The sequence below is a fragment of the Apium graveolens genome, chromosome 7 (genome assembly GCF_009905375.1).
Source record: "Apium graveolens cultivar Ventura chromosome 7, ASM990537v1, whole genome shotgun sequence".
NCBI lineage: Eukaryota > Viridiplantae > Streptophyta > Magnoliopsida > Apiales > Apiaceae > Apium > Apium graveolens.
In genome coordinates, this window is record NC_133653.1 from 229,744,081 (window position 1) to 229,754,964 (window position 10,884).

The following is a 10,884-nucleotide window of genomic DNA, read 5'->3' on the forward strand; positions in this document are numbered from 1 at the left end:
TTCTAAGTTGTGGCATAATTGGCCTCAATTTTTCTTTTACTTTTTCATTTCATTCTGAATTGTATTTAAATAATTTATTTTGGTTGAAGTTCTAATATTTAGCAAACTTATAGAATTTATTAAGTAAATAAAAAATTAAAAATTTGAGGAACGAACATGTATTTTATACAACACTATATTTAAAAATTAACATACTGTTGACATCGTTATTAAAAAAATAGATAATTTAGTTTTTCCATGATCAATATTACAGTACAAAAGTAGGGGTTCTGTCACTTTAGCTGGCAATATATTACACCGACAAAAATTTGTATGGTTACATTTTTTTAAAATTATTATCTTAATGTATTTATAAAAAAAAGGGTGGGTTACTGAAGTAAGTTGTAGGAGCAATTGCCCAAAATTCAAATTCGAGAAACTATTAGAAATATGTAATCATCATAAAATATTAACTTCTTAGGTAATATATATTCTTTACAATTTTTATTAAATGTTATTATATATATGACATATTCTGTAATGAATCAAATTTAGTTTCACCTAAATATTCAACATTTATTAAACTAAATTATTTTCTAAGTTTAAATGAATAATATGTTTGGCGAAAGATTAACATGATCTGAGTGCTCAAATTGAAGAGCTGGTCAAAATTCGAAATGCAAAATTTGAGACAGCTGGAATTATATCCATAACAATTTGTATGGTTACATTTATTTTTAATTATTATCTGAATGTATTAAATAAAAGGGGTGGGTCAGTCAAGTAAGTTGTAGGACCAATTGCCCAAAATCCAAATTCGATAACTTATTAGATATATGTAATCATCATAAAATAATAACTTCTCAGTTAATATATATTCTTTACATTTTCTATTGAATGTTATTATGTATATGACATATTTTGTAAGAAATCAAATTTAGTTTTCACCTAAATATGAAACAATTCTTTAAGAAAATTATTTTCTAAATTCAAAGGAATAAGATGTTTGACTAAAGATTAACATGATCTAAGTGCTCAAATTGAAGAGCTGGTCAAAATTCGGAATGCATAAGTTGAGACAACTAAAATTACACCCATAATAATTTCTATGGTTACATTTATTTTTAATTATTATCTTGATGTATTTAAAATAAAAGGGGTGGGTTAGTCAAGTAAGTTGTAGGACCAATTGTCCAAAATCCAAATTCGGTAAATTAATAGATATATTTAATCATCATAAAATAATAACTTCTCAGTAAATATATATTCTTTACAATTTTTATTGAATGTTATTATATATGACATATTCTGTACTAAATAAAATTCAGTTTTCACCTAAATAAGAAACAGGTTTTTAACACACCTATTTTCTGAGTTCAAATGAATAATATGTTTGGCTGAAGATTAACATATCTAAGTGCTCCATATTGATGACAGTACTCCATATGAACAATTTATTTTAATACATTAAAAAAATAATTTATTAAAAAATTTATTTTGCCGATTGAGATGCATTAACCGACCTTTTTTGGGATAACAATAATAATTCGAAGTAGTTCAAAATTTGGTAAATAATTGGATTTTTTTTTCGTGTTACAGTTTGAGGTTCTTATAATATGATATATTGTCAAGTTTTAAATTAATATGAATAGGTAGGTGAATTAGTATCAACGAATTAAAATAATATTATATTAATTGTCGAAAGAATAAAATATTGATATATGATTTTGGACGTAAATTTAGAGCAAATGGTTGTAATAGATAATTATGTTGGTCCTAATTTTGGCCAATTTTTAGGGGAAAAATCTTGGGCACTGTAGGACGTAACCTTAGGCAATGGATAGTGCCACCCTTAATTTTGGTCGCCAGTCTTCACCGGGATAAATCTTGTTTAAAAACAAACTTCAAATATATATATATATATATATATGTATAAATGAAGTACTTTTGAAAAATAATATTTAACGTTTAAGTTAAATATATAGTACTTATTTAACAAAAATATATTACAAACTGTGATTTATTTTAGATACAATTAATAATATGGTTGGTTGAAGATGCACTTGATTTAAGTGCTACAATTCAAGAGCCTATGGAAATTCATATATATTATATTAATAGAAAATTATATTTTATCTTTTTTGACTATAATGGTGTGCAATATTATAAGAATAGAATTTTAGAATCTAATATTTCGGTAAAAAAATTTTACACTCCTTCAAATCAATATGATAAAAGATTAAAATAATTTTTGACCGAATATATGGGTTAGTTAAATTAAATAAGTGCATAAAATATTTAGCAAAAAAAAAAAAATAAGTGCATAAAATAATTTATAGTTATAAAAAACCTCTACATTTTAATTAAAAAAAGTTGAACTGAACCACATACAACCCAATAGAGTGGGTGCTTGCAAGTTGCAGTTATTGAACATGCAGAGGGAGAGCCGAGGGAAAAGAGATTGTCCAGTAACTTCCACAAACTGAGAAAGGGGTTTCTTAGGTTCTGAGGGGCTCATTGCACATTGTTAAAGGTAAGAAGTTCTTTTCTTCAATCTTCAGTATTTGTTCATGTTTGCGATATATATGATCAATTAAATTATTAGACTTATATGTACTCACGGCGGCTTCCTATGAAGCAGGAGGAGTGTGTTATTCAGAATGAAAGGAATGCAATTGCTATGTCCTGCTTTTGTAGAAGCATATAATAAAAGAGAGCTGGTATGTTGTTTCCTACTTTGTGATCAGAAATCTTTATATTAAGGCATGTACTTGTACTTCAGTACTTTTCGAATTTGCTTAGTCAGTACAATTAATCTATAAATATTTTTCCGAATCAACCTTTGCCTGAGGAGTTTGTAAAAAATGTGGTTAATCAATTGACCGGAACAGTGTATCTCCGGGTTAGAAATGGTGATGCATGGCAATGTTCATTGGATAGTGCCAATGCATGCATAGGAAATGTTGGGAAAATAATGGATTTTTATGCAATCAAACCATACAGTGTCGTCCTTCTTGATTACAAAGACCATGGACATTTTCATGTTCAGATATTTGATAGTAATATGGTGGAGATTGATTACCCATTAAGGCCTATTCAGTATCATAAAGTTTGCAGTACATTCCGTGATCGGAAAATTTTTAGTCCAACATAAATTGAGAAACTGACAGCAAGGTTCTTCTACAATGCAATGGGTGACAACCGCTTAAGTGACAGAGTTTACATTGGCAAAGAACACCTTCAACAAAATGCTTATACTCAGGTTACATTTTTCTCAATCAAATGTCATTTTCCCTTGCTACTTTTACTATTATGTTCAATTCTAATTCTATATTGGTTAGGTGCTGCCCAATGATGCAATCGCCCGATTAAATGTACATGAACAAATGACCTGGCTTCAGTTATGCCTGAATAAAAGTAGTTGGATTATAAACTTGAAATGGGAGAATGGGAATTTGCTCCTTAACGAAGAGTGGATAAAATTCTGTGGATATATGAACTTGAAAGAATGGGATGTTTGTGTGATTTCACGTACAGAGCATACGCAGAGGTTGAATATAAGTATCATTGGCAATGATAATGATAATGAATAAAAAACTTAAGGTATATTTGCCATTCTTTATCAGACCTCACAAACATTAACTGTATATGACAAAATTGTTAACCATGTTGTATTCTTCCTGGGCAGTTCATGGAAGTGGAACTTCAGACAAAAAAAGTTTCAAAATGGTTAGTCATGACATGCTGCATGACGGGAATCTGGTAACGTAATTGTATTACATACATTTGTTGTAACAATTTTAGGGTGTGGCTAATACATTTATGTTCTTCACATCTATATTTGTAATATATAGGAATTACCATCAAAGTTTATAGACACTTATGATTCAATGCTGGCTAAAAAAGTTAGGCTGTCCTTTGGTGACGGGTGGCAGTACATTGCTAAGTACTCTGAGCTTCATAAAAGTTTGTTTGATTTGGAAGAAGTTTTCAATAATTATTCTGTGAGGGAGAGTTTTCGGATTTTTTTCGAATGTATTGGTCCATCAAGTCCATACTTAATAATGTTTAGCACAAATTGTATAAATATTCTTAATTTTACACCCGCTAAAGTGTCTTTGAAAGAGCTGGGGAAACGACTGTGTTTTGAGGTTACTGATATGTCTACGTCAGATTCAGATTCTTCAGGTACTTTTCATTTGAGTATGTAGTATATTAACAAAGAACCATAGATATTAACCAAATCTTCCTTTGCTTTATAACAGATGCTCATTTGGAGAAATCGCCAGGCCATACAACAGGTACAACAGTACTTTGTCCATTTATGTAGGGCTGTTTGTTGGGGTCTATGCATAATTCATACTAATTCTTTCTATTCCAGGATTGGTTAATGACATTTCATCAGGAGGAAGTCAATTACCGGGGATTTTGCATGATGCGGCTGAGGCAAATATCGAGCAAGGTACCTTTGAATTAGTGGGTTAATGACTTGCTATAGTTTCATACGTAAGTGTATATTTTATGCGGGTGATCGTTGGGCTGTATGCAAAATTATAACTAATTTTATCTATTCCAGGATTGGTTAATGAGATATCATCGGGAGGAAGTCAAATACATGGGATTTTGCATGATGCGGCTCAGGCAAATGTGGAGGAAGGTACATTTCAATTGATGGGTTAATGACTTGTTATAGTTTCATACGTAAATGTAAAATTTCATGCCTCTTTAGGAGCCACCCAAGCAAATACAAAAGTATATTTTGGTGAAGAAGAAAATACCCTTTCCTTCACAGTAACTATGTTGCCGTCACATGTTGATCAAAGAGGATACAGAGTGGTATGATAACCTGTACCCAGTCCTTGTAAAAAATTGATTATGCTTAATCCGTACTTATACTCTAAACTTTTTTTAATCTTCCATATAGTATTTTCCAAGACACATGCTCCAAGTATTTCGACCATGGACCAAATCTACTCTCATCAGACTTCTATTTGGAGATGGTACTTGGTATGTCGCTGTTCAGGAAAAGAGGAAAACATGCCGATTTGGATTGTGCTGGAACGATTTCACCTACGACAATAACTTTGTTACAGGAAACAGACTACGATTCATGTACCAAAACAACTTCACATTCAGAGTTGTTCTGTTTACTTAATTGCACTTGCAATCTGCCATGAAGGTTATGTGAAAGCCAATTCCAAAGAACCTGTAAATTTCGGAACTTATTTGTACTTTTGAAGTTTGTTACGTTTGATCAACTCTTTGCATTTTAATTAAACCCTTTCTTCATCTCTTTCTACGGTCATTAGCGTAATTCTTCTTTTATTATGTAACATGTAAGATGAAACAATTGAGAATACATTTGTAGAAGAATAAACTACTACCAATCCGTAACATAAGTTACAAAATATAATAGTAAAGAGCAATGTATTTAATACAGTAAAACATTTTCCCATAATCAAATTTACATAATTACTTAATCATAATTACAAACTAAGCTTCTGGGAGGCCGTAAAAAACTTTTTTGTACACAACATTCTGGGTTAAATTTGTAGTTGCACCAGACTCATCATCAACAAATATAGCGAGGCCAGTGGTGAGGTTACTCGACTAATAGCAACATAGTATTGTCCATGAGTGAAAACTGACTTAGGTAAGTATAGCCCAACTATCTTTAGAGATTGACCTTGAGATTTGTTGATTGTCATGGCATAGCATATCTGTAGAGGCATCTATTTCCGTACCAATTTGAATGGCATTTTTGTATCTGAGGGAAAAAGCTTCATACGTGGAATAAAATGCTTCGAACCAACAAAGATACCACATATTACTTCACACTCCACACAGAATTTCAGGCATTTGGTCACAATCATCCTTATAGCATTACACAAACCTAGCGTTTGGTTCAAATTACGTATTAGCATAACAACAGCACCAACTTTAAGTTTCAGATCATGAGGTGGCATCCCATCAACATTTAAGGAGTTCAAATACTCTACTGGGAAGGCTTCATTCAGATCCTCATCTATCCCACCAAATTCCTCTGCAGCATCAACACTAAAATAGGACACAGATTCTCTTGGGAGCTTGTCTACAATAAGTGAATTGAGGTGGCCCACAGCCTAGTTGGTAGGCGTCAAAATAGCTCTCTCGCTCAAGTACTGTGTACTGTGGCTTTCGTGAGAAAAATTAGGATACGTGATGTGCTACAAATCATGTTATCAACTGCGTTCTCAGTTTGTACATCACAGAACTGAAACAGAATCAAAATTTGATTTTCAATGAGTGGCAAATTGCAAACCCGAGGTGGACTGACCTAGCCATTACCAATGTCAAGTACCGATTTTGCAAACTTTATCTTCACTTTCACCATCACTTTCACCTTGTTTCAAGCGCATGTTTTCTATCAACAAGAATACTTGGAAATTGGACCACAACCGTGACCTGGTGATACAGGCAGCTACAATATCAGCACGATCTCCATACGTAATGACTGGGAGGATTTGACAGAAATCACCACCCAGAACTACAGTAATACCGCCAAAAGGCATGTTGTAATGTTCTGGATCAACAGCTTTCATGATATCCTTCAACGATCGATCTAGGCATTCGAATGCATACCTGTGCGGCATAGGCGCCTCATCCCATATTATTAATTGTGTATGCTTTATGAGTTGCATAATATCTGAATCATCGGCAATATTACATGTTGAACATTCATCAAGAACTGTTGGAATTTTAAATCTGGAGTGCGCAGTCCGACCACCGGGCATTAATGTGGCAGCAATCTCAGAAGTAGCCACTGGAAGCACAATTTTACTTTCTGAACGTAAGTTACATATAAGAGTTCTCCATAAGAATGTCTTTCCACATCCACCACTACCATAAACAAATAAAATCCCTCCAATATTACCGTCAATAGATTGTATTACTGCATCATATATTTTTCTCTGCTCCTCTGTACAGTCTTGTAGTAGCTTGGCAACTTCATACTCCATCTTCCTATTGTCATAGCTTGTCTCTTCAATTATCAAATTGTTTGTTCCATTGTTCAAATAGCTGCGAGGAGGTTGAGGCAACTGATCAAATTTCTTCAAGGATTTACCAACTGACCGGAGCAACTCATCTATTTCTGCAATATTACATATATTAAACTATTTAACCGCATTCAGGCAATTATAGAAAAAAATTCAAACAATTAATGGACTGTAGTTCAAGTTCGCAAAAAATTTAAAATTAGTCGTAGACTATAATGTAAAAAGGTCTCATACCTCCTAAAGCATAGAACTGCAGTTGCGTGTCGTAAAGAGTGAATAAGGTATTTGGACAACTTTTATGTCATCTCAGTAAAATGTCATCAACCATGCTCTTCCAATGTGTACTCCATAAAGTCTTCAAATCAGTGACTTTACAACTGACAATAATATGGACAAAAAGCTGTCGAATCTGGGGAGGTAATCCACTTGCAGAAGCTTGAGTCCACACTTCATGCCATTCTTTATCATCATCCAATAAACCATACTCTTTATAGGCATCACGGAATGTACTGTAACAAACTCCACTAATGGTCCGTAAAGACTCAAAATAGGTGGCACCACGTACCTTCGTAAGCAATAAATGAAGAAACCAAGGCTCTCCCGTACTATGATGCGCATAACACAATCTACCTATTTGAAACCCACGCTTCCTAATGCTCCATCTTCTCTCACCATCATTCCACATATAAAACCTTGGAATCTCATCATACGTGTACTTCCGTGTAACATCAACAGAGTTTTAGAAAAAAGGCTTCCAGTTTACTGAACTTATTCTTCTCCCTGGAAGCAACTTTACCAAGCGCTTCATTGGCACGGAAGGTGCAGTTTTTGTCACCTGGTAAGTGAAATGGAAGTCTCTCAATAGATATACTTCTATGATGGATAGGGAAGCCAAATATCCTATAGGATATTTCAGCACCACATAAATATCTGCCATCAAAATATGCATTTATCTCATCTATTCCCCCATCACTGTCATTCAATTGCCTTTTTCGCTTTCTCTAGACTTGAACCGTAGCACGATCATGGCCTTTTAAACAGTATTTAAATAAATACTTAAGACTGCGTGCGTGACAACATATTTCCATATTCTTATGGCATTGATACTTGACCAAAAGATCCCGGTTGTATGGTACTACCCACTGGTTGTCCAACTCAGTCTTCCTTATTTCAACAGTAATGTTTGTCCAGCATCGCATATACATCGGGAACCCACTGTCATCAAAAGTACTTCGAGCACAGTACCTAAAACCATTTAGTTATTACAAAGTTTAGGTATTAGGTTAGGTTATTGGATTCTGAAATGACACAAAAAAGGTATGCCTATATCTTACTCTTTGGGAAAATGATGTATGTAACGTAAATCTTTCATGCATGGGGACTTGATATTTTGCAAACCACATGGACCTTGGATCATAAATTCCTTCACGGCTGCATAACCAACCGGATCTAATAAAAGATCTGGGATTTCTGCCGATACAAATTTATCCACATTCTGCTTGAGGTTTTTTTTTGAATTAGCATCAAGCCATATTAACATACGTACATGTGGAAGGCCTCTTTTCTGAAACTCGACGATATACATAACTGCAAAATTGGAAAATATAGATTATATTGGCAATTTGCAAAACAAAATGTACTTTTACCAAAATCTTCTCAACGTAATAATGTAATTTGAAATTAAACTAAGAAATTCCTGGTAAGCACTCTTACCTCCATTACAAACCCCAAAGTGTTTTTTGTCCTTAATATCGACCATTAACTGATCAAGTTTTAGCCTAAACACCTTTGATATGATGTCGGGACAGTTTGGAGCAATGCAACCAGGCACATACTCCATCATCTTCTGTATTTCATCCCAAAGAGAATTACATGTCATAGTCAGGAATATGTCAGGATGTCCGATGTAACAGCATACGGCCAGCGCGTCTTGGAAATTTTGTTGCATGTATCGCTTCAAACCAACGTAGCCAACTAGAAGAACTATACCTTTACCGGTATTTGAACTGTCCACATCACCTCTACTAACAGACTTATAAATATTGTTGTATAATTCATTCCGTAAAGTAGTTTGGTGAGTGCGGAACCACCATAGTCGTGTTTATTCAATGGTAGAAAATGCATCAACCATATACTGTTGAAATAGTCTTCTACCAAGCCGAGGAGTCAAACCTACAATATAACTTTCATTATTTATTTCTAGGGAACATAAACAAACAATATTTTTTTATGAAATATAGCTTACCATCAGACTCTCTAATTTGGAAAGCATATGAGTACTAATTCTTCATAGACAAAAAGCCACGTGGTTTGCAAGATCTATCAGCAGTCTTTTAAAATTTTATCTTTGGGTGAAATCCATCTTCTCCATGTGAAAGAGTAAAAATCCATCAACTTCAGATGAACATAAGAAACACAGACTAAACCTTTACCTTTTTCATTGACAACTATATCACGGTCGCCACATGTTTCTTCAGTGTCGCCAACCATAATGCCAGCAACTTCATCAGTGCTAGAAATATGACACTCTCTTCCACTCTCAGATCTAATAACTTTCAGTGTAATCAGCAGCTCAACAATTTCATCACTTTTATATAGATCACGCTGCTGCCTAAACTCACCAACCAATTGATTTGTTTTGTCTAACATTGTTATAAGACCTCGTACAACCTCTATATCAACACTTTCTCGGTCCTGAACACTAACCCACCGAAGAGGATTATCAACTTCATTAATGGTGTCATAAATGTAAAGTTGACAAAATTTGGGGGTTTCATTGTCATTCGGTATTAAAGATCCAAATACATGGTGGTTCTGACCATTTGCATAAGGCGCTCTTCCATTTTTAATTGAATGATCTATGTTACCGCCGGTAGAAGTAAAGGCAAACATTGCATTGTAGAGCCATATCAATCTATGAAAAGAAGGACCTCTTTTCTTGTCGTGGTATAAATCCAGCAAATACTGAGGGGCATGAGGGATTGGAGGCAATCTCACTGCACCTTTCATGCAACAAAGAGAAAATACAGGACATCCTTTAGTGACATTTTTATTAACCCTTTCTTCCTTCCACATCCGAGCATGGCATTTCGAACATATGGCAGTAGGACCACCCAAATAAGCATACTCCTCAGGAATGACACGTCACAGTGCACGTCTGATCTGCATCAAATTACAATCCGAATTCATCTCATCAACAATGTCTTCATCATCACCATCATGTGACCAACTAAGGCAATCTGCATCATCTGCATTTTTTAATTTTAGTGTCACAAAATTAAATATGGGTAATTTTTTAGGAGTACATCTTTGTATTTCTTACCACTTGATTCACAACCACTTGCTTCATAATCTGATCCTTCAGAATCATTAGACCACAGTGAAGGAGCAACTACATTCGGACCTGCAATAAAACATTCAATTATAAATCATAATTACGTAACACATAACAAAGAAGAAATGTCACAAAGATATTATCACCTTCATTAAAGTCATTACTTTCTTCCTCATCATCAATAACAAACTCATCTGCGAATATTTCTCTACCAAACCCAGGATAATTTTCCTTCCCTTTCCGGTTCAAAGGTTCACGTCCAATAGAGGAAACATCATTAATGTTTGATCGCGTTTCCTCTGTTTCATAATTAAAATAACAATTTTTTAGTTATTCCTGTTACCATAAGGATAAACAGACAAAACCTTAACAATGGTAGAATTTAATATTTACCTCTCACCATATTTCTAGGAAATGAGGCGCTACCTAAATTTGTAACATCTGATAAAGGAGTTCTGTCCTGACTACCTTCAGGAGGATTCATGTACTTTCCTCTGCTATTTTATCGGGGAGTAACAATTGGACTATTGGATT

The 10,884-nt window shown here is 33.9% G+C and overlaps 1 protein-coding gene across 1 annotated transcript; it reads right to left on the reverse strand.

Annotated features, from left to right (window-relative positions):
* Nucleotides 1-5,472: 5,472 nt before the first annotated feature.
* On the reverse strand, nt 5,473-10,091 carry LOC141674540 (uncharacterized). Its single transcript, XM_074481247.1, has 9 exons — nt 9,449-10,091; nt 8,730-9,005; nt 8,351-8,603; nt 8,124-8,261; nt 7,780-7,946; nt 6,333-7,111; nt 6,142-6,232; nt 5,724-6,022; nt 5,473-5,589 (listed from the first exon to the last, which is right to left on the reverse strand). The coding sequence occupies exons 1-9, from the start codon at nt 10,089-10,091 to the stop codon at nt 5,473-5,475; spliced, it is 2,763 nt and encodes a 920-aa protein (XP_074337348.1).
* Between the last annotated feature and the right edge of the window lie 793 nt (nt 10,092-10,884).